The sequence below is a fragment of the Oryzias latipes genome, chromosome 1 (assembly GCF_002234675.1).
Source record: "Oryzias latipes chromosome 1, ASM223467v1".
Classification (NCBI taxonomy): Eukaryota; Metazoa; Chordata; class Actinopteri; order Beloniformes; family Adrianichthyidae; genus Oryzias; species Oryzias latipes.
The window spans coordinates 3,704,148-3,727,941 of NC_019859.2; the positions used below are offsets into that span (position 1 = coordinate 3,704,148).

Sequence of the window (23,794 nt, forward strand, 5' to 3'; positions counted from 1 at the left end):
TGCATTTATTTCATTTTAAGAAATCTACCTCCAAAATTTAATTCCATCTTGATGAACATTCATTTAGTATCTCTTTTCCACACACCAGATCTGCACAAGTACGGTTTTGATGTTATACTGGAACCACTGATAAGTGATTTGAAACAACTTGAAAGTCGAGGGATAAGTCTTCCATTTTCTGATGAGCCAATATATGGAACAATTTCACAAATAACTGGAGATAATCTAGGGATGCATTCCATTCTTGGTTTTAACGAGTCATTCAACAGCCGACATTTTTGTCGCCTTTGTTTGGTTGAAAAAGATGATTGTCAAATAGTGTACACTGAGGATGATCCTAAAGTGGTCTTTCGTGAAAAGATGTGTTTACATGCATTGGCAGTCTCTTAAAGAAAATGTTAATTTAAAGTCACTGTATGGTATGAAAAGAAATTCTTCTCTAAATTCCTTGCAGTATTTCCATGTTTGCAGTAACTACTCTTTTGATATAATGCATGATCTTCTTGAAGGTGTCGCTCAGTATGAGATCAAATTGCTATTTGAATATCTCACAAAACACTACATATCAGAACAAAACTTGCTTTCAAGGATCTATGGTTTTGACTATGGTTTTTTAGAAAGAAAAAATCGTCCCACTAAAATTATTTTGGATAGTCCAGGTAATGGCATTGGCTTGAACTCCATCCAGACATTATGTCTCGTAAAAAACATTCCACTTATACTTATTCATTACCCGTCTTCAATTAGGAAAATTGGTCCCTTGTTGTTTTTCTGGTCTATGAGGTTTGAGGCTAAACATAAGTTGTTAAAAGATTGTTTCAAAAATTTCAAAAACATAACCAAATCACTCGCTAAAAAACATCAGATGGCCATTGCTTATCACTGGGAAACCTTAGCACTCAAACAGAAGGAATATGGGCCAATTAAATCATTTTCATTGAGAGAGGAAAATGTGGTAAACACTCAGATTCTTGAACAATCTAAAGATGTTTTCACAACAAGTTGGGTTAAAGTTAATGGTGTGGAGTACAGAGCTGGACTTGTTGTTTGCAGTTTGATGGAGGAAGAAATGCCTATCTTTATTCAAATACTTGACATTCTTTTAGTTAATGATGCCATTTTTTTATTGACTCAAAAATTATTTACGGAGTACTTTGATGAACATTACCATGCCTTTAAAGTGTCAAGTACTGAAGAAAAGTGTGTTATCAAAATAACAGAACTGAAATGTTACAAACCCTTTGATGTTCAAAGCTCATATGGAGCAACAGATGAAAGTTTTTTTGTTATTCCGTCATGTGTTATGTATTAATTGACTGCATGGGAGTAAAATATTAAATATGTTTGAAAATACATTTTTTGGGGAATTATTTCATTGCCGGTTATATAATTTCAACTATTGTATCGTATTGCAGTACTTGGTAAAACATTTTAGTTAATTGTTTAAAAAAACGCTTATTTGGGTAGTAGTTTTAGTGTCTAAATTTAGTGAGTTAAAAAGGAACTTTGACTCGGTGTTAATTTAACATATTTATTGAGTTAAACTATTGACTCTGACTCGGTGTTAATTTAACATATTTATTGAGTTAAACTATTGACTCTGACTCGGTGTTAATTTAACATATTTATTGAGTTAAACTATTGACTCTGACTCGGTGTTAATTTAACATATTTATTGAGTTAAACTATTGACTCTGACTCGGTGTTAATTTAACATATTTATTGAGTTAAACTATTGACTCTGACTTGGTGTTAATTTAACATATTTATTGAGTTAAACTATTGACTCTGACTCGGTGTTAATTTAACATATTTATTGAGTTAAACTATTGACTCTGACTCTGTGTTAATTTAACATATTTATTGAGTTAAACTATTGACTCTGACTCGGTGTTAATTTAACATATTTATTGAGTTAAACTATTGACTCTGACTCGGTGTTAATTTAACATATTTATTGAGTTAAACTATTGACTCTGAATCGGTGTTAAATGATTTAACTATTTTGAAAATGTTAATTTAACTCCGTAAAGTGTGGAGCTATATAAACCCTGAAAAAGTGTTGAAATTAACTCTGTGGGAGTTGAATCAACACTCCACTTTTTGCTGTGTATGATTTGAAGTATTTCCCCCTTATCAGGGACCAGAGACACCCGCGAATACAAATAACTACCTCCCACCCCCGCGGCCGAAAAATGTCCGCCACCAATCCTTCCTCATCAAAAACCCTACTGAAACATTTCCGATGCTCTGTAAAACATTGTGTAAAAGAACATCGCTCAGCATGAAGAGCTTTTCTTTTTTAATTCAGAACAATAGCCTGTTCCGTAGCATACTTTGTAACGCACATTAGAATTGTCACTCTGTGCCTTAAAACCAGGAGCCCGTGCTTCCTCCTTCATCAGTTAAGTGAGAGAGGGCATCTTGTTCCAGAATAGGCCATTTTCATCCATCATTCATTCATCCGGATAACAGTTATTCACCGCAGTTATCTTCCTCAGCGTTTCAGGATATTTTTCGGCTTCTTCTGAGTCAGCTGATGCCATTTCTCCCTGCAGGGGGACAAACTTCGGTTATAGGGATTCAGGAGCCGGTGGAAATAACTGAAATATTTCTTAGCAATGTGCTCTTCATCTCCGCTCCCCTCCTTCGGACGCAAAAGTCTCATACAAGCGTCTTGAGTTAAGTTTCTTCTGTTGGATACGCGGGGGAACACTGTATAAAAAATCAATTAAAATCAGTATTTTTTCAAATGACAACTCGTTCAAAGGCAGTGCATTGTGGTCTACTGAGCATAGATGCAGACTGGCTTTTGAAGGGTTGAGACTTTTGGGAATTTTTTAGAGCAGTAGATTTTGGAATTGTAGATTTGGACAGCCTCAAAAATCAGAGAATGTCCTAAATAGAGAGTAAATTTGGACACAAGCATTTTTAAATCTTACCGTGATTTTTTTCCTTAAAGTCTTTAAATGCATTTCATAACTATAGTAACATAGTTTGAATATATAAGTAAAAAGTACTGTAGAAGAGCAAAAAGGTACAATTTAAAAAACTTGTATGGAATATAGATTAAATGGAAGCATTTGTTTTCTATGGCTCTGGTGCAGTGGGCGCATTGGTCACTGCTGCAAGACTGATGCTGACCGGGCATCAGAATGTAAAGACTTCATTAAGTGAATGTCTGCTTCTTGGAAAGTGCGAGAAGGTTGAACATTTTATCACCTTTGAGTGACAGATCTTGACGCCCAGCCCAAACATAAAGTATTAACATGAAGTCACCTCAGCTGGGTGGGAGGAGAACATCCTTCAGTGTCAGCCAGGACATGTTTATGGAACAGTATGTTAAAGGAATTTTACCACATGACCACCCTTTGTGCCTCCTCAATCTGATCACAACAGTTTTGCAGCATTTGGTGAAAGGGAGACTTATTTGATTCTAGGGGTGTAACGGTCCACTAAAATGTCAATTCAGTTCGGTTCAGAATTTCATAGGGCTCGGTTCGATACATTTTTGGTATTATTTCGGTTAAAAAATGGCAAAAAAAAGATTACTTGCCAAATGCATTTATTGGTTTTATATAACAATGATAAAATTAACCTATGTAGCTGATCTGCTATACAAAAGAATACAACTGTTAGCTTTCAGGAACCAAAAACTTTGGATAATTAACACTGGCCTGAAAAAAAAAAGTAACTTGCACATTTTCTTTCTTGTAGACCCAATTTTTACAGCCGGGTGATGCCGGTTTAAGTTCGTTAACAGATTAGATGTGTAATCTGTGGCATACGCTATCTTGGTGTAACAATAAAATGTCAAAACACAGCATTTGACGTATCCATGTGTCTTTTCCTTTCATCCAAACAAATCCAAAGTGTTCCCACACAGGAGAGCCTAAGGAGAATGGGGGGGGGGGGTCCGCATGATACTGTTGACATGCTCACTGTCACTTCAGTCACCGAATAGCTGTTGAACCTCCTGCAATGACGTTTCTGTCCGTGGTCGGAAAACGCAGGGGAGATCCTCTCCAGGGCCGAAGGTGGATCTTCCTTCGGGGTTCACTTCCTCCTTCGGACCCTCAGAGCCTCCAGAGCGGGTTAATAAAAGAACCGGTCTCCATTCTTTTAGAGGAAACCGTTTTTATTACTTTTCCGGCAAACTGAGCAGCACACCTTGAACATGCGCTCTCGCACACACATTCTTGCGCTGCCACACTGTCCCCCCCCTCCTTCCTAAACGCGCGCGGGTGCAGACACCATTAAGCGTCTTGGCGGAAACTCGTGGTTAACATTAGTTCCGCCTCGGCGCAAAGTTAATACATTTGGGGGGGAAAACAAACAAACAAAAAAGAAAAACCGAAACGGTACAAAAGAGATCCGAACCGAAATTGTTGTACCGAAACGGTTCGGTCCAACGACATGTACCGTTACACTCCTATTCGATTCAGTTGCTTTTTTGTGAGATAAACCAGGGTCTGAATTAAAACACATTCAAAACCACAGAACACTTTTTAATTTAGGCTTTTTTGTCTTTATGTGACATTCTGACCTATAGTTACGAGAGCAAAAAGAACACAAAGTAATAGTCACAATAATTCTTACAGGTGTCTGCAGGTGAAAAACGTTCGAACATGTTGAGGGGAAGCAGGAAATTTTAAGATTAAAGACTGCTCGGTGAGCTTATAGAGAGAAAATGTTCACGCACGTTTCTACGGGCATAATGTGAGCGAAAGGTCGTCTTACTGTATCAACTGCAGCATTTGCGTGTAGCAGTGAGGAGCCAGTCCTCTGACCTTACTAACGACTAGAGGATGACCGCATCACCTGTACGTCACAAGTGGACAATTTTGCAGCTGCATCCCGAACAAGTGGAAGATTTTTTATGGAACTTTTAGGGCACGCTGCTAACAAAGAGTTACAGTAATCCAGTCTAGATGTGACAAATGCATGGATGAGTTTTTCCCCATTACTTTTAGAAAGTATATTTCTGATCTTAGCTATATTGCGCAGGTGAAAGCTGTCTCCCCCTCAAGCCTGTGATATTTGAGCCTTAAATAATAAATCCTGGTCAAATAAAAGCTCTAGGTTTCTAACTGCTGAATTGGAGGCAACACTTGCGCCATCCAGAGACCTGCGAAACAAACAAGATGTGACCACTCCTCTCTACGACCCTCTTCAGGGCCGGATGACCCAAAAACCCGCAGCACCCGTATAGGTCATGTGATTAAGGCTAAAACTACAGTCAGGCCAAGTGATGTTTTGACTTCTGTAGATAAATGACATACTTTTTTAGCTTAAGTTCTGTTTTAAAAATAGGATTGCACATGTTGTTTCTCATCCAGATTCATTATAAAAAGAAAATATATGCATTTATTAGCTGGAGGCTGCTGAACTTCATTATCCTTTCAAGGTCATACAGGCTAGATTCCTGCTTCAGGCAGAAAGGCTGCATTCCATTGGCTTGGTTTGATTTCTGTTCGTCTCGCCTGCCTGCAGGTGCTGCAGATTTGTCCCAAGGACATGCGGGCGGACATCTGTGTCCACCTCAACAGGAAGGTGTTCAAGGAGCACCCAGCGTTTCGGTTGGCCAGTGACGGCTGTTTGCGAGCCCTCGCCATGGAGTTCCAGACCATCCACAGTGCGCCGGGTGACCTCATCTACCACGCCGGAGAGAGCGTGGACAGCCTTTGCTTTGTGGTGTCGGGATCGCTGGAAGTCATCCAGGATGATGAGGTGGTGGCCATTTTAGGTGAGACATTTGTTAACATTTGACAAAAAGAAAATACTCAAAACAGAGTAAAAAGTACAGTGAACAAAACAAACAGACGAAAACCCAAAAGGCATTTCTTTAAAGACCCACTGATGAAAATCAGGTTTTGGGTGTTTTTAACATGTTCTTATGGCATTTTGTGATGACACATGTAAAGAAAATTAATTTTAAAAATCCATTTCTGAGTATTTCTATATACAAATTATTGTGAGTCAGGAGCAGATGAGAAATTGCCATTTGAAAAAGAGCTGATTTGTGAGGTTTGCTGAGCCTCAAACTCTCTGCTCTGAGCTCTCAGCAACAGGGAAGGGAAGGGGGGCGGGGTTGCTCCATTCCAACGATCCTGTCCACCATTAAGAGGGAAAATTCTGGTTTAAGATAGATTTAAGGGCAGGTATAGCTTAAACAGGTTTTTTTTTCTCCTTTTGGGTATAAATAAAGATATTTTTAGATAACTGAACTTAACTGACAGCTAGATAAAGTCACTGGAATCTCTGATGCTTTTATTTAACAGAAATTTTTTTGAGCTTTTAATGTCAACACAGACGCAACATTTACATTGAACGGAATCATAGAGAGCCCGTGGTCTTTGATGAGACCTGAAAAAAACAACAACATCAACGTTGATCTTGAACACAATCCAAAAGCTCTGTCAGCCACCCGTTAAACTGATGGAGTGTAAAAGCGCAAAAATGTATAAATATGTCACATCCAGTCGTGTTACGTGTCCTTCACCATGAGAGCAGAGATGTCTTTTCCAGAGGAGAAGGAATCGCATGTCAGTTCGGTTCTGCACAATATTCTGGAAGTTTTTCCATTAACATGTCTCTGAGATTTATAAAAACGGCCTCAGCAGGAACAGAGAGGAAATGTCGCACTCTCAGCCTGAGAGTGAAACTGAGAGCTGGACAAGATTTTTTTTTTAACTCCCACTACCACTTCTAAATCCAGGGTAACCACTTAGGCTCAAATAAATAAATCACTAAACCCTGCAGAGTCATCTGCTTCTCAGAAAAGTCCTGACTAAATGAGCTCATCCTTTTCATCGGTGGCGACGCCAACTATACTCAGCGGGAACAGAAGATTCCAGTAATGTGAAGGAAACTCTTGAATTCTGCATGACAAAAAAAATGAATAATAATCAGCCTCCTTATAATGCATGGAAGAAAGCGTGAAAGGTTGCCTCATATCTTGAAATCATTGATTCGGTGTAAATATAGAGTATAAAAATGCTTTTAGGAAATAAATTAGCTTTAGTTTTATTATTGATCTGTTATACTGCTAAATTTAGCTCAAAGAGCTCTTAACCAACTTTCAAACTAATGTATCTGATTTAATTATCATATCTGTCACATCTTATCAATTTGGTTTAAGCGTTATCAAACTTAATTTTCAGCAATTAAATGCTGCAGTGTTTTATTAACACCACTAGTCATTCCTATTATGTTTTTGAATAACTTGTGAATTATTTTAAAAAGAGCTTTGGTCAAAGTTCTGTACATAGCATAAGGCAAGGCAAGGCAAGTTTATTTGTATAGCACAATTCGTACTCAAAGTAATTCAAGGTGCTTCACAAAACAGGAAAAATGCATTAAAATCACAATACATCATAGAAATAATCAACGTAAAATTTACTTTAAAAGAAAAGAAACATTTTGAAAATTGATTTAAAAATCAAGGAAGGAAAGGAAGGAAAAGTGCAGATAGGACCTTCAGTCATATACACGGCTAAACAGAAATGTTTTAAGTCGAGATTTGAACATGAACACAGAAGAGGCCTGTCTTAACAAAGGAAATGAAATCAGAAAACAGACAACAAAAACCGGTAAAACCGTAAATCCAAACCCAAAAAGACTACAAGGAAAGTAACACCTGAGTAAATGTATCCATTTAAGTCAGGTTTGTAATAAGAATATATAAGAGCTGAATTGATAAATGGACGGCTGTATGTTCATTCAAAAACATGAGAATCACTGTTTTTTGGTGAAAATCCTGCAGGGGAATTAAGCCTTAAGGGAGTCGGAGGGAACTTTAAAGGGCCGTCCAGTCTTTTCTACTTAACTACCAACCTGTGGTCTGACCTGAGAGTAGGATCCACGTGCCATTTAGCTGTGATGCTATTTTGGTTCTTCTGAGGCTAAAAAGATTTATGGTCCATTTCAGTTCTCCGGAGAAAAATCAAGCAGAACCCACAAAGGCTGAAGGATTAATGCTCCACCCCATAATTACGCGCCCACAAGTTTTCACACAGGAATACTCAAATGAAAAGCAAACAAGAACATTGAAGTGAATTTAATGGCTAATCATGTGTTAATCTATGATGTGATACGACAACACAATAGATGACAGGCTTAGTGGCAAACATTAGACGTCTTCCTCTCTATTGATGTGATTAGTTTAAGGCATATTTAGTCCACTGGCTATGACTTTTATTTAGAAAACAGCTGTTTGGATTTGAGAGTTGAATGCTTACATCTGTGCAGTTGAATCAAATGTTTATGGGAGAGTAACTATTAAAACATTGAGTCCATTTAACAATTTCATAATTAATTTAATATCCATTTAATTTGTTTGTTTTAGATATGGGAACACACCTAGCAAAATTTTGGGTTTTTTTAAAGGTGGAAATTATTTCTATAGAATATGAAATCTTCCACAAAAAAACAAAAACGCTCCAAAAGCTGATTTTTGTGTTGAAAAATACAAATTACTTATAGAAACAGCCCTACTTAATGTTTAACTTTGAAACTAAAAGTGATAAATAACTCACCACAGGGAGAATTTTAATCAATTTCTTTGTTTTTTTATGTTGTTTTTCACATGTAACTAAATCTATAGTTTGTGTTGTTTACACACATAGAAAAACTCATTGGTACCTTTCAGCTAATTACAGCAAAACTCACAATAGTCAAAGAAATAACTAGATTCACAATAAATACAAATTCAATCAATTGTAACCAGTGAAAGTCTGACATTGCTTTTCAATCACGCTTCAATAGAATTATTTACACAAATAAAACAAATGCAGTAAAACACATAAAGTAACAGGTTAAAAGTGTTCTCTTATGTGAGTAAAGTCAGATTAAGTGAGAATCACATTCATGTTATGGAAAAACTTTTGATTGACACAATTATCTCCATTTTTCTTCTTCTTGTTAAAGCAGGAATTCATCCCTTAGGCTGTGACTGTAACTTGACATGGAACAAGTCCTGTAAAAACATTTAACTATCAATCAAAATTGTGTTAGCATATTCCACTCTGTCTCTATCTCAAAAACCTTTGGGAACTCAGAAGAAAGCAGAGATATCAAAACAAAGATTTTGAACCAGATTTGGTTCCATCAGTCCGTTAGCAGCAGCCGCTCAGGAGCTGTCAGCATTAGGGCAAATCGGGGGTGAACACTGTCCATACTCTCAGTATTAACACATTTTTTTGTGTCATTTCATGTCAAAAGAGAGATGTTTTTGTGCAACCTTTCAAATATTTTAGTGTTTTGTGGATCTACAGAAACTCTGGAATTGTTGTTTACATGAGAAGTGTGTCGGGTCATTTAGTCTGGAGAAGCGTGGATTTATCTCTCTTAGGATCTGTGATCCTGCTGTTTGCTGTCTCTGCGGACATCACAGCTCTTCATCCATCAAGAGCATTTTTTGAACACAAAAGGAGGATTTTTACAACCACCCACCCCCTGCACTGCTTTCCCTCCTCCTCTCCACCGAAGTCTCTGCCCGTGTTCAGATATGCTCTACTTCACTGCACAGGAGTTTTTATGCTCTCCGTTTCCCTGCTGTGTACAAATGTCAGTTTCAGTTTTCCTCCTTCACTCATTTCATTTTCTAACTTCTCATGGATTTTCACTTCCTCACATGGCAGATGTTGGCTTCCCTTTTCACCATTTTCCCCAACGGCAGTTCCTGAAATGATAACCTGTTGTTAGATATTCAGATATTTTTTGACTGTAGTTTCTAGTTTAAATTTACCACTAAAATTCCATCAGTATACAACTTGACACGTAGCTCGTTCAGCTGCAGTCTGCTGCAGCCCCTGAGCAAAAAGGAAAGCTACAGGAGCTCCTTTGTCCCAACAGCAGTTAGACTCTACAATGATACAGTGTAGGACTGCTGAAACTGCTGCTGTATTCACTTATTTACTTATGACATGTAATGTACTTTTACTACCATTTTTTATTTTTTACTACTATTTTTATTCTTACTCTTGGCATTTGTTTTTTCTAATTGTTATATTTCTCATTTGGCTGCTGTAACAACTCAATTTCCCCCGGGGATCAATAAAGTCCCACCCTACCCTACCCTACCCTACCCCACCCTACCCTACCCTAGCCTAGCCTATCCTATCCTACCCTACCCTACGCTATCCTACCCTATCCTACCCTACGCTATCCTACCCTACCCTACTCTACCCTACCCTACCCTACCCTACCCTACGCTACTCTATCCTACCCTACCCTACCCTACCCTACCCTACTCTATCCTACCCTACCCTACCCTACTCTATCCTACCCTACCCTACCCTACGCTACTCTATCCTACCCTACCCTACCCTACGCTACTCTATCCTACCCTACCCTACCCTACTCTATCCTACCCTACCCTACCCTACTCTATCCTACCCTACCCTACCCTACCCTACTCTATCCTACCCTACCCTACCCTACGCTACTCTATCCTACCCTACCCTACCCTACGCTACTCTATCCTACCCTACCCTACCCTACGCTACTCTATCCTACCCTACCCTACCCTACGCTACTCTATCCTACCCTACCCTACCCTACGCTACTCTATCCTATCCTACCCTACCCTACCCTACTCTATCCTACCCTACCCTACCCTACCCTACGCTACTCTATCCTACCCTACCCTACCCTACGCTACTCTATCCTACCCTACCCTACCCTACCCTACTCTATCCTACCCTACCCTACCCTACCCTACGCTACTCTATCCTACCCTACCCTACCCTACCCTACGCTACTCTATCCTACCCTACCCTACCCTACCCTACTCTATCCTACCCTACCCTAACAAAAACAATAAAAAATAGCTACTGCTGCGGGCCATAATAAAGCCGCGAGAGGCATGGTTTGTCCTGCAGGTACTACTCACCTTTGCTGCCCCCCTTTGACCCGCCCTCACTGGCAGAGGGGGTGCTACACTCACCTTAGTTCCCCCCCTCTGCCTCTGATACCCTGGTCAGAGCTGCACCAAATGAAAAAAAAAAAAAAGTTTGATTCAAAATGGTGGCTGTTCTGTTTGTTTTTATCTCCATAGCAACTATTTTATATTTTGGTCGCCTGGGGCTGACAAAGAGGTCTATGTAACTTTTAGAAGCATTTGCAAAGGTAAACTTTTGGATTTCCTTGGTAACTGAGGTTTTTTAGTTAACCACATCCACATTTTTTATGTTTATATTGTAAAAAATATTGTTTGATTCATCTTGAGCCAACGATCCATGTATTAAATTTTCACAATATTCTGGTAGAAATGTGCGAGCAACACATTCCCACATTGTGCAGAAATGTAAAAATTGCCAAATTTCAGACTTTGCCTGTCAAGCCGTAGGTCCTGTGGCCATCCCATAATAACTTTAAAAGTTCCTTTGATATCCCCCACATTTGTGTTTTGGTTTCATTAGTAAATTTTGAAATATATATTTCCGAGCCCCATAAGAGGTTTTGTTCCCTTTAATGATTTTTTAAAGGTTTCTCCTGCTGTGATGTCATCATTTTTTGCAGGGGTGGTTGTCACTACACCCGAAATTCATTTTCACCGGGTACTAGCAGATTTTAAATGTGTGGCAACATTTTTGTTCAAAGGTGCAGTAAGTAAAAATAAATTAAAAAACAATCTAGTCTATGCCTATATAGACTAGACAGGACGACATAGACAATAAAAAGGCTTTTGGTTACTGAGGTTCCTACATGGAAAACACAGCTTCATGCAAATGATGACACTGACCTCACTATGCCTCTGTTTCCTCCTAAAACCTTTTATTTGTGCTTGCTGAAGTTCATTTTGCAGATACGTTTGGCCTTGGTTACACAGTGACGTGTTTGTGTGTGTTTGTGTGTGTTTGCAGGGAAAGGTGACGTTTTCGGGGACGTGTTCTGGAAGGAGATGACGCTGGCTCAGTCCTGCGCGAACGTCAGAGCGCTGACCTACTGCGACCTCCACGTCATCAAGCGCGACGAGCTGCAGAAGGTTCTGGAGTTCTACTCCAACTTTGCAAACCACTTTGCCAGAAACCTGGTGCTGACCTATAACCTGAGGAAGAGGGTGAGTCAGAAAGCACTGACAACAGAGGGGGTCACCTCTTTCTTCATGGGGGGAAGCAAACACAAACAAGAACAGCTCTGGAATGTGCTTTACGATGCTAATGGTACCGATAGAGATATGATAGAGATAGAGTCCAGTTATCGCAGCAGCTCATCTGGCATTAACTGCTTTAGTTGTCCAGCTACTTCAGAGAGAAACTGTCTGTCTGCAAGACCCACAAACAACAGCCCATAATGTCTTCGCTCAGACATGATGTAAAGGACTTTTGTTGAAGCTAACAAAATAAACAAAACAAAAAATAATTAAAAAGCCGTTTTATAATTAAAAAATGTATGGCAGTGATGCAGCAGTACTGTGGTCGACCTATGATCTGGAGATTATTGGTCTCATTCATTTGAATGAGAAGGTGTGTCCAAACATTTGGTCTGTACTGTATATATATATATATATATATATATATATATATATATATATATATATATATATACAGTACAGTACAGTACAGATATTGTACTGTATATATATGACACTTAAGTCCATTTGCTGGACTTTAAACATCGCCTGTCCGTCCTGGGGGAGGATCCCTCCTTCATGTGGACACCCCTGAGGTTTCTCTGTTTTTTTAGGAGTTTTTCCTTACCGCGAAGGGGGGGTCTAAGGGCTGGGATGTCTAGTTTAGTTTAGTCAGTTTAGTTAAAGTTTTAGTATTATCCTCTTGAATTCTATGCATTTATGATCCTTTTTGTTTGTATGTTAACCTTACAATTATCCGCGAAAAGCCCATTGAGACGACTGTTGTTGTGAATTTGTTCTATACAAATAAAATTGAATTGAATTGAATTAGTGTGTGACCAGAACCAAGGTGTTAGCGTAACGTACTAGAGAGGTCATGCAGACATGACACCAACACGTTAGTTTCAGCCTGTATAATGATGGAGGCGTTTCTCTGAAGACAGCAGCAATTTTTGACAGATGAAAGGAATTAGATGAGTTGGGGGAAAAAGCTATTAAAAAATAATCTGTAATTCTGGCCACCAGCTTTTTCCCCTCTTTCTTCTGGATAGTTCATTGCCTTGGTCCATTCCCTCTGCTGTAAAATCGATTGGAAGGCCTCCGTGCCCTGTTCTGCTTGGCTGTGCACTGTAATGGTGGTGGAGAAAAGAAACGACCTGCCAGAGCAGCTCTCGCCTCCAAACCATCAGAGGGCTGTTTCTGCGCGGTCACGGCGCTCAGAGCCGCGTCAGGTCACACGTTACAGCAGCCGAATAAGAAGCAGCATCTGCCCTGACTTTAGACGCATAACATAGAAATACATTTCTAATTGTTTTGTAGTTTTAATTTTTTTGTAAGCATTCGCTGTTTTTGTTGATATTTTACAAATCCAGTCCATTGACTGTAGCTTAGATCTGAGCTGAGTGAATGTGACATCATTCATTGAAAATGGTGTATTTCTGGCTTCAACCAAATGAAGTCAACTCATTCAGCATTTTCTTGCTTTCTGACGCCGCCATCATAGAGCCAGATGTCATCAGTAATCAAATCAAATCAAATCAACCTTTATTTATATAGCACTTTTACAACAATATATGTCACTCAAAGTGCTGTGCATAAAATACAATATACAATAAAATACAATAAAATTTAAAAACAAGATGACAAGACAAACAGTGCCGACATCCCCCCAACACACACACACGCACACACACACACATATACGCACACCATGATAAAAAAGTGATAAAATGATGGAATGTGGAGACCTGGCTTCGTCCTGAAATGGGGAAACGATATTTTGGGGACCCCCCACCCAAGTAAACAGATTGGTCTGTGTCAGTCTGAGCCATCATTTCTATGGCAACCACTCTCACCAATCAGGAATGAGCCTGTTCGAAGTCCACACCCCTCCCACTTGAAAGCGGGTTACCTGAAATCTGTCAATCAAATGTTCTAAACGTTGGATGTTGGGAGGGGTCACTCAGTCCAGACATGCTAAAAGACATAGACCTATACACTGGATAATAATTTCTGATATCTTTCATTGGATTCTAAATTAAAAACTTAAACCCGAAATTCCACATTGATCAGAGTTAGCTCCGCCCACCTCTACCATGTGCCGTAATACGCTGATTGGGAGGGACAAACCAAAGTTAGAAGTTTGCTGAGCTTAACTGGCAATCAAAAACCACTTTTAGTACTTCTAATCAGATCCAAATGACCCCACCTACATTTGTCATCAATATAAAATGAATCAATCAACAGAAAAGGTCAATGAAGACAGGCTGTGTATGAGTTTAAATGAATTTTTTTTAAATAATAGTCAGTGGAGAGTTGTTCCTTTCTGACACCAGTGTTGGTGGTCTTTTGAGAACTAAAATATTAAGAACTTTCTTTCAGTTGGTAGGTCAAACTTGAAATCATAAGGTGCAGGCTTCGTGGTAACTGAATAAAGACCATTCAAACCCCGCCTCAGTTTGTTGACACTGAGGCTTACAGCAGGTTATTTTCTGTTTTTTTTTCATTGTGTTGCATATTTGTAGGAACTTGATGTTTTGTAACGTTTAGGTCACTTTCTTTAGGTTTTGCAATGTTCATTTGGTCATTTTTTTCAACAGATCATCTTCCGTAAAATCGTTGATGTGAAACGTGAAGAGGAGGAAAAGCTGAAAAGAAAGGATGAAGCTCTTCTGAATCTTCCTCCTGACCACCCGGTCCGTCGGCTCTTCCAGCGGTTTCGGCAGCAGAGGGAGGCTCGGCTCGCCGCTGAGCGTGTCTGTCTGAGTAGCGGGGATGTGGAGAAAGGTGTGGCTCACCCGGAGCCCAGAGGGCCACAAATACTAGCCTCCACCAGTATTACCATGGTAACTGAGAGCTCTGACACACCTACCACCTCCGCCTCATCTACAGCATCGCTCTCATGCAGGAGCGCCAACCGAGTCGTTCACCAAACTTCTGTGGTCCAAAACGGTAACATAGCCGGATGCAAGTCTGTGGAGCCGCCCAAAGCTAAAGGCTGGGGACGGTTCAAGGAGGCGGTGGTGAAAGCTGAATCGTGGAGCAGCGTCTCCAAGGCGGAGTCCATGGAAACGCTGCCCGATAGAACTAAGTCTCAGGATGGAATGTCCCTGAAAAAAACCGACTCCTGTGACAGCGGCATCACAAAGAGCGACCTCCGCTTGGACAATGTCGGCGATGCTCGGACTCCTCAGGAGAGGAGTCCAGTCCAGTCTGAGGAGAAGAAGGTTTTCTGTTCCATACCAGAGCAAAGCGTGCAAGCCTCTTTCCTCGAGCTAAAACAGGAATTAAGAGCAGACATCAAATCTCTGAATAGCCGCATGGCGACGTTGGAGACTCAGCTTGCTGAGCTGCTTGGACTTCTCAAATCCAGGAAGTCGTCTGGCTGCTTCTTTGAAGCGTCTCGACCTCCTTCCCCAGATTCCGACAAAGACAGCCTATCTTAACACGGATGGGCTCCACCTTCCATGTGTACAGGGCTTGTTGACTCAAAATGGACCTGAAATCTGAGGGAATCAAACGGAGTCTCCAGATGTCAACAAAGAACATCTGCTGATCACATGGAGGACAGCGACTCCTCTGATATTGTTGCACTCAACTGTTTGAACTGAAATGACTATTGTTATTTTTGCGTTAGGAGTCGCCTCAGTTCTGCTTGCACCTTTACTTCTCAGGAGAGTTTGAGACTGTCCGACCTCCCCCTCTTATCAGCAATAAGTGTTGGCTTTACCGTAGTTTAGCTGGACTCTGGCACTGTGATGAAGGGCATTTTGTCATGACCGTTTATCGGATGCCTTTTTTTCTCTGATGAAGCCTGCTTAACTGTTCTCAACCTTCTGCTACTGAAGCAATGAAGCCTCCATCGCTGGTCAAGGTTAGCATTGTCGGACTTTTCCTCTTCACATCGGGTCATCTCATTCACATTAGCGTCTCTTTGTGGTTTCCGTCCAAACCAACGTTATCTGAACATTTTGACTTCATACAAAGGATCACTGATGAATGTCCTTACTAGAGCTCAACACTGTGCACAGGCTTCAAAACCTTAACTTTTCACAGCGGTCTTGTTTTCTATTGCCAGTAAATGTGAAGGAACACACTGTGAGAAAGAAAAAAGCCAGTTCACGTCACTAAAGTGGAATTTGCGTTTCTTTTCAGAGCATTTGGGGAAGTTTAGCCTCGTACTGACTTTGCTGTTTGCTCTTTTCTTGCTCAGTCATGAAATCATGCAAATATCTGTGAAAACAGCAGCAGCATTACAGGGTTTTTGAACAATCTATTATCCATTGTTACTGATTATCTTACAATGTAGATACTCTTACACTCACATGTACTAACATCTGTTTGTTTTTTTTGTCAAAGGCAGCCACTCTGACATTTGTGGTTTTGGTCATGTTTCACGGTTCCTTGGACCTGGTTCTTCTGCTTCCATATCAGGTTGATTTTTATGGCACATTTCCCATCCTGCTACCACTTTTCTTGGGCTCATCCAGGACTGGGCTGTGGGGCCAGCAGTGTAACGCCTTAGACACATGCACACGTATTGGTGCTGTGGGTTTTTGGGTTTTCCAGGCCCGTGGACGGTCATAGAGTGGAGCAGCTGCATCTTAAGAGGCGCACAGGTGAGCCTGGTAGTTCGTTTGAGGCTCGTACGATCATCTGGAAGGAACGTTGTAAAACTGGAATGTCGTGTGTGGCAAATAACCGTGAAGTATTTGTAAGGATAATGTACGTTGCAGGCACTTATGCCACACTCTAGTGGTTAGTAAGATGCAAATACATGGCGTGTGCAATACATAAGTGCCCTCATTACTAATACTACGTCCATGTTCTTTATCGAGCTTTTAGCATATTGTGGACAAGCACTACTTGATCCTAGCGTATGTATCTACGGTTTGAGGAGGCTGGTGCGAAATGTCGTAGTGTCGCATATCTTTCTCAATGCTTTTAATTTCATTGATAGATGAAAAATTTCACGTCATAAAATTCCATCCGGGCACAAACTGCAATTTCTTCTCTATAATCAAATTTCAAAGGGGTGGCACTTTCCAACAAAGTCCAAGTTCCCGTAAAACCCGAAAAACAAACTTTTAAACTTAAGTAGCTACGCGTGAACGCTTGGGTTTTGAACATAGAAGCCCGAAATGGACGTATACACGTGTTTACATACCTTTCATTGGAAGTGGAGGCTTTAACGCCCGTTTCCAATCTGGTGTGAACGTAGTATAGCAGTCAGGCTGCCGGCAAGAAGCACGCTCTTATCACGTACACAGCACTAAGGGCTCCCTGCACAGTCGCTGGGTTTGGGACGTTAAAGTAAAATATAACCGTGCTACATACCTGCAATTCAACTACTTCACCCTTACTTACCCGTACATGCTGGATAAGTGTTGGCTTCGACTTGTCACCCACAGCATGCCTGTAGACAAAAAAATGTACACAAGCATTTTCTACTGTACGGGCTCAATGAGAGGTCTATAATCTTAAAATGTCATGCAGGCCACCTGTGTATCCTGCACAGGTTTGCCCACTTTTCACTCACAGACACTTGTGACTAACGCAAAAACAAAGATGCCCAGACTTCCCTCTTCCTGACCACTTCCTCCAGCTCCACAGGGTACTCCAAGCCGTTCCCAGGCCAGTAGAGACACGTAGTTTCTCCAGCGTGTTCTGGGTCTTCCCCGAGGTCTCCACCCAGTGGGACATGCCTAGGGGGCCGGCTTAACTGGCTCCTCTCGATGTGGCTACCACTTTGAAAGACTTGTTGAACAACCAATGAAGTTACTAAATATGGAACACACTTTATGATGAAGAAACCGTGACAAAAAACAGCACACCATCAGTTCCTCTGTTTATTTAACCCTTGTGCTATCTTAGATGACCCCACCCTTCCATTGACGTGTTCTCCCTACCAGGACAAAGGTGGATAAAGGTGGAAAGATTTCATGTAATCCATGGACACCAGTGAAGATCACAAATCATTGAAGAAAAAAGGTTCAGAGCACTGTCTAGTGGGTCTAGATGACCCAACTCCCAATGTTAAAGTGCCTAGGATAGCACAAGGGTTACAGCACACTTCTTCTGTAAAGAAACTGTTTTCATTGGATCCACTTCCCGGCTTTCCAAATGCCAATATTTCTGATCCACACTGGGAACTTTTAACGGGAGTGTGTGTCTGCACTTAGGGCTCTCATATTCTTCCATGTCAGTAAAGTAGATGAAGAGGAGACTCAGTTGACAGCCCCAAACCTTCTTGGTACCCACACCTGAAGGATGGAGGTGTTTGAAGCTGTGGGTGGAGTCACTAAAAAGCTGTTTGGGACAAAGTTAGTGTCATGATGACGCCGATGTGAGCAGATCGCCCCAGGAATTTCACTTCATATCTTCTCATTTATGGCATCCACGTGTTGCACATGGAAGAGCAGGGATTTTTTATCATTCTACACCTGTAGGTTACACCAACATGAACTTTAGACTTTGTTTTTTTTTTTCATGATGATCATTTATGGACCAAAATCTCCTTTAGTCAGAAAAAGGAAACTAAATTAATTAACATTTACACACAAACATATCACTTCATTCACAGCTTTTCTTTTTGGATTCTTTTTAAATAACATTTTATTTTTTTATTTAATAAAACAACAAAAAAGCCAACATGAGAACAGAGAAAAGCTTCCATAGAAACTGTAATGATCTAATGACATCACGCTGTATTTGTGTGAATAAGAGGAACTGTGCCCATGATTTCACATCTGTCTTTCCTGACACAGTTGTCATCTAGATGTGTGATAATGTGTTGTAATGATATGCAATTAATGCAACGAACCATCTCAGTGGAGAGCAGTTCTGGTTCAGCTGCATGACACTGAGGTTCAAAGACAGAAAACCTGCCTTGCCACTTCTTTTGCCCTCCTGCAGCCATTCAACCGTATGTCCTGAATGTTGTCTGCGCATGAAGAGCACTTCTGTGATATAACAGTATCCATGGTTACGACATATGCAGGGTTCAAATGTCTTGGCTTCAACCACTCTGATGTGCTTTCATTTTGAAATTACAGGAACAATTTTGACCACGTATTTGGAAAAGCATTATCCCTCTAAGTGAACATTTGTCTAACACAAAAAAGCAGCTCTACAATGAGTTTGAAACACCAGAAATGTTGGTGTGACCGCATCATCAACAAATCACAGACTTTCATCTCCGTCAGGAGAAGTTCTAGCGGTCAAAAGTTATCTCCTACTTCATTCTTTGCAAAAGAACTCACAAAAAGACACAACTTCCCTACTTTCAACAGTCTTAAAGCAGCTGCTTGAGCCACTTTTCAAAGCACTTATAACTGCAGGAATAATCTGCAAACTATGCTTCCAAATGAAGAGAGGAAAACCCATCGCTCATCTGGTAGACACCTCGCTCCACTCAGCTGCACAGAAACACACAATTGTCGTCGTCCACTAGCCATTTATGAAGCAAAAACAAAAGCTGCTCTGTGACTCAGTCTTTTCTTTTCATAAATCACATTTAAATGGATCCATTTCCAGAAACATGAACGTAACATAAACCTGGGAAGCGGTGTGAGCTTCAGGCTGTAACTTTAAAATGAGAACGCACCAGTGTGGATGAAGCTACTGCTTAAACGACGTTTGAATTCTCATTAGACAGGAAATCCGACTGTATCGAGATGAAGAAGATTTGCAAAAGAAAAATCAATAATAAACTTTTTATACTTTAACTTTTAGAACTTTTTTGACTCCTTCCCTTTGTTTCATTATTCCGCTTTCTAGAGAAACATTGCCTTCAGATCTGGAGATCAGGCTCACTACAGCGAGGAGTGGCATCAGTGAGGAAAAAATACAACAATCACTGGGAGATGTGGCAGGGACTCTAGCATCAACTACAAAACCAACCTCGGAGTCTCTGAAGGCGACACCACTACAATGGAAGAACGCCATCTTTTTGTTGCCTTTTTTAGCCTCTACTATTGGCTCTGACACACCTGAGGCTCACAGCAGCGTTCCTCTCACAGTCAGGAGAATGGGGTTAAGGCGTACGCTGAGGTCTATTGAACAAAGGAAGGCTACTAGACCAGATGGCAGAATGACAGCACAGAACATTTGGCATTGGTCGTGTCCTCTCTACCATCATTTACCACCATTTCGCTTTCTGCTGTCCAACAATACAATACAATAAGCTACAAATTAAGGACTTCTTATTCCTATGACTAAAGTCTGACACCATAGTGCCCCTGCCAAACAAATCCACCATCTCTAGCCTGAGTGTTTCTGTCACTCCAGCGGCGATGACGTGTTTTGAGAAACTTGTTTGGAGTCTCATTAAGTCCCTGCTGCCCCCAAAACCTTGGTTACAGAGGAGGGTGATCTAACCACCATCCTCCCTGACAAACTTAAGCCAAGACACATGCACCCAAATGGGGAGTTGACCTAAATGGGTGCTGTGGGATTGGGTGGTTTTTGAGGATTGTAGAGAGTAGAGGCCACACCTTTAGGTGAGCACAGCTATCTTATAGCTCCCTTGATGATTGTACGTTCACCTTAAGCAACGTCATGAAAATGAAACATACAGTTGTAGTGCGTGTGGTAAGTGTATTGTAAAGTATTCGTTAGGCTAATGTAAGTTACACACATTTAACCCTTGTGCTATCTTAGATGACCCCACCCTTACATTGACGTGTTCTCCCTACCATGACAAAGGTGGAAAGATTTCATGTAATCCATGGACACTAGTGAAGATCACAAATCATTGAAGAAAAAAGGTTCAGCGCACTGTCTAGTGGGTCTACATGACCCAACTCCCAATGTTATAGTGCCTAGGATAGCACAAGGGTTACAAGTACAGGTGATGCTGTTGTATGGTGTCCTTACGCCGCACTCTAGTCCAGTGTTTTTCAACACTAGTGTGCCGTGGGAAATTGCCTTCATTAACTGATCTTAAAACATTTCCCATCTCCAGGAAATCAGCTCTTTGTTCATCCAAACAGGCCCTGATAAAACACTGAGTAGTTAGGAATATAAAAATCATAAAATTATTTTTACTTTGTCTTTATTTGATTCTATTTAAGACATTTTGATGAGAATGACGGTACCGCGATTTAGCTGCATCTAAAGCTGTTTGCGGAAAAGTCCCGCCCCTTTAACTGTCTCCACCAATCATTCTTGACGGCTTGATCACATGTCATCAGTCTGACCAATCAGAAGTAGTTAAAGTCTTCACTTCCTTGTTTCGATTTAGCTCAAAAAGTCGCTCATTTCTAACAAAAATACCAGCTAAAGCTCGTCTTTAGCGGTGTAGCTTTCCATAGAATCCGGTATCAGACCGTGGAATAAGTGAACAAAACAATGAAGCTCAGAGACGTTTGTCTGTCTACGGTCGGCGGATTTTCGGCACTACATCTCCCATGATGCATTGGGTTAAGTGACTGTCTTAGCTCACAATGAGTCTCTCCTCTTAACGTCTTAAAACAACAAACACACATCAAACAGTTTTTGAATATTTTAACTTAACTTTTAATACATCTTTTAGAAAAAAAACAGCTGCAACTTCCAGCTTTTTCTGCAACAATTATCACAAAAATGCATGTGAGATTGCAGACGGACTGTAGATCAAAACAGACTATGAGCCTTTTTTTTTTTTTTCTTTTTTTTTTATGGATGCTGATGTGCCGCCGGATTTTTTTCAAGGTTAAAGTGTGCCGTGGCTCAAAAAAGGTTGAAAAACACTGCTCTAGTCATTACTGACGGCACGCAAATGCACACACTCATGGTGTACAGGTGACAGCAGTTTAGCTCAGGCAGTCGTCCAACAACCGAAGGGTAGGCGCATTGATCCCCGCTCAGCTGTTGCACTCTGAGCGCGGCTAGTCTGCAGCTCACCGTTCCCCCAGGGATGGGTCAAAATGCGGAGAAGAATTTCCCTATTGTAGGATAAGTAAAGTATCAATAATTAATATTATTATTATTATTACTATATGTAAGTTCCCATAGGATTCCCATGCAAACTACAGTCTGATTGTCTAATTTCCTCATTTCTAACAGTCACACTGAATGCACGGAGGGCACATTTATCATGGGAACAGCACTAACTGGTTCCTTGTGCAGGCTCCAGGATTTTGGGGGTTAAAAAAAGAAATATCAGAACGACACACTTGTGTTTCACTTACTTCTGTAGTGCCTGTGGAAAAAATCTGTATTCATATTTTCTCTCTACCGGTTCACCAAGTGGTCTACGGTCTTGATATATCCTGAAGGCCACCTGCAGCTCGCATTCACCCATAAGGACAGTTGTTACTTAGTCTTTGCCGGTCTAAAGCTACGCACACACTGGGCATGTGATGCGCATTGTTGAACGTACATTTAGCCCACGGTGTTCACACTGAAGAGGCAGGGAGGGGCTTCTTCTTTTTTTTTTTACTGTTTACTGGCGCGTGCCCCCCATTTACAGCTAAAAGAGGCTTGGTGCAAAATGTTGAAGTGGTGCAAACCTCGCGAATTTTGCTCAGAGTTTTTCTTTCACGCCTCTATTCCAACATATGAAAGACTTGTTGTCATATAATGCCAGTTGGGCACAAACCAGAATTATTAATTTCTCCTCTATAATCAATTTTCATATGGTCGGCACTTCCGTATATTAAAGGGGGACTCCAATCCATACGTGACTACAAAATTGGAGTCCTTGTTTAGTCAAAGTTCAACTTGCAACACGTGCTCAGTGGCCGTGAAAACACTCATGGAAACTTGTGTCCTGAGAGTTTTGAATGAGGAAACCCAAAACGCGCATGTGCACACATTTACGTACATAGACTTCCAATCGAGCGCAAACCTGAACCAGTCTACCAGCTGATTGGAAGAATTTCTGACCAATTAGCATCAACCTTCATGTCTGTGATTGGCTGGCTTCCGTGGCACATTTGCAACGCGTTGCCCTGCTCTGTTTCGAGCGCAGAAGAGAGAGAATTTCTATCGAGTGAACATTGTTTTTATTGTAAGTATTTTTGAACTTCAAGTGCTTTTTTCTGTTTCAGATGCAAAATTACTTTTTAAGCTCACAAAATTTTTAACGTTTACAATCAAAACAGTGAATGTTGCGCTTAGAATAATGGCACAAAAATCACTCCCTAAAAAACTTCTTATGGACCATCGGCAGAGGGTGGAGGCAGCCGGACATTCAGTCAGTCCTTGTGCCCAAAAGAGGATGGACTAAAATTTCTAGTTTGTAAATCTTAAAGCATATTATTTGGACTTAAAAAAATAGATCCAATATTAACCTCTTTGATGGTTGAATAAAAGTAAAAGCTACACGTTTAGTCAAGACAGCATCAATCCAAACAGCACCATACATATCACAGATGCATCAAGCTGCAGCCTTCGTCTGTTTCCAGCTGCATCTCTCATGTTCACATCAGCTGCTTCTCCTCATTCTAGATCTTTTCCATCCATCAGGGAATCCCTGAAACCTCCCCTTGGGTTTTCTGCAGAGCTCTTTCTCCTCCTCCCCCTCTCTCTCCTTTCTTCCGCCTCCTCATTTGACGATCTGCATTGCGGTGCCAGCCGTTGCCCCCCCCCCTCTCTCTTTTCCTCCAGGTTGATCTCTGCGGCACTGAACAAACAGCAGCGCTTTCTCCTGTCAGAGAGGAAGCATGCCTCCTTCTGCCTCCTCCTCCTCCCTGCTCCTCCTCTGTGGTCCCCTGGTGCTACCACGCCCTCTAC

The 23,794-nt window shown here is 40.8% G+C and overlaps 1 protein-coding gene across 2 annotated transcripts in view; it reads left to right on the plus strand.

Annotated features, from left to right (window-relative positions):
* The window catches only part of LOC101170816 (potassium voltage-gated channel subfamily H member 1), a 66,232-nt gene extending 45,526 nt beyond the window's left edge, over nt 1-20,706 (plus strand). The window contains exons 9-11 of one of the 2 annotated variants that reach the window (XM_023954282.1): nt 5,494-5,746; nt 11,868-12,064; nt 14,677-18,018. In XM_023954282.1, the coding sequence (XP_023810050.1) occupies nt 5,494-5,746; nt 11,868-12,064; nt 14,677-15,522 (1,296 nt within the window). In that variant the 3' untranslated portion in view covers nt 15,523-18,018. Of the gene's footprint in view, nt 1-5,493; nt 5,747-11,867; nt 12,065-14,676; nt 18,019-19,855 lie in introns of those variants that run through there. The other variant, XM_023954290.1, reaches the window with a different exon arrangement.
* The last annotated feature ends 3,088 nt before the right edge of the window (nt 20,707-23,794 follow it).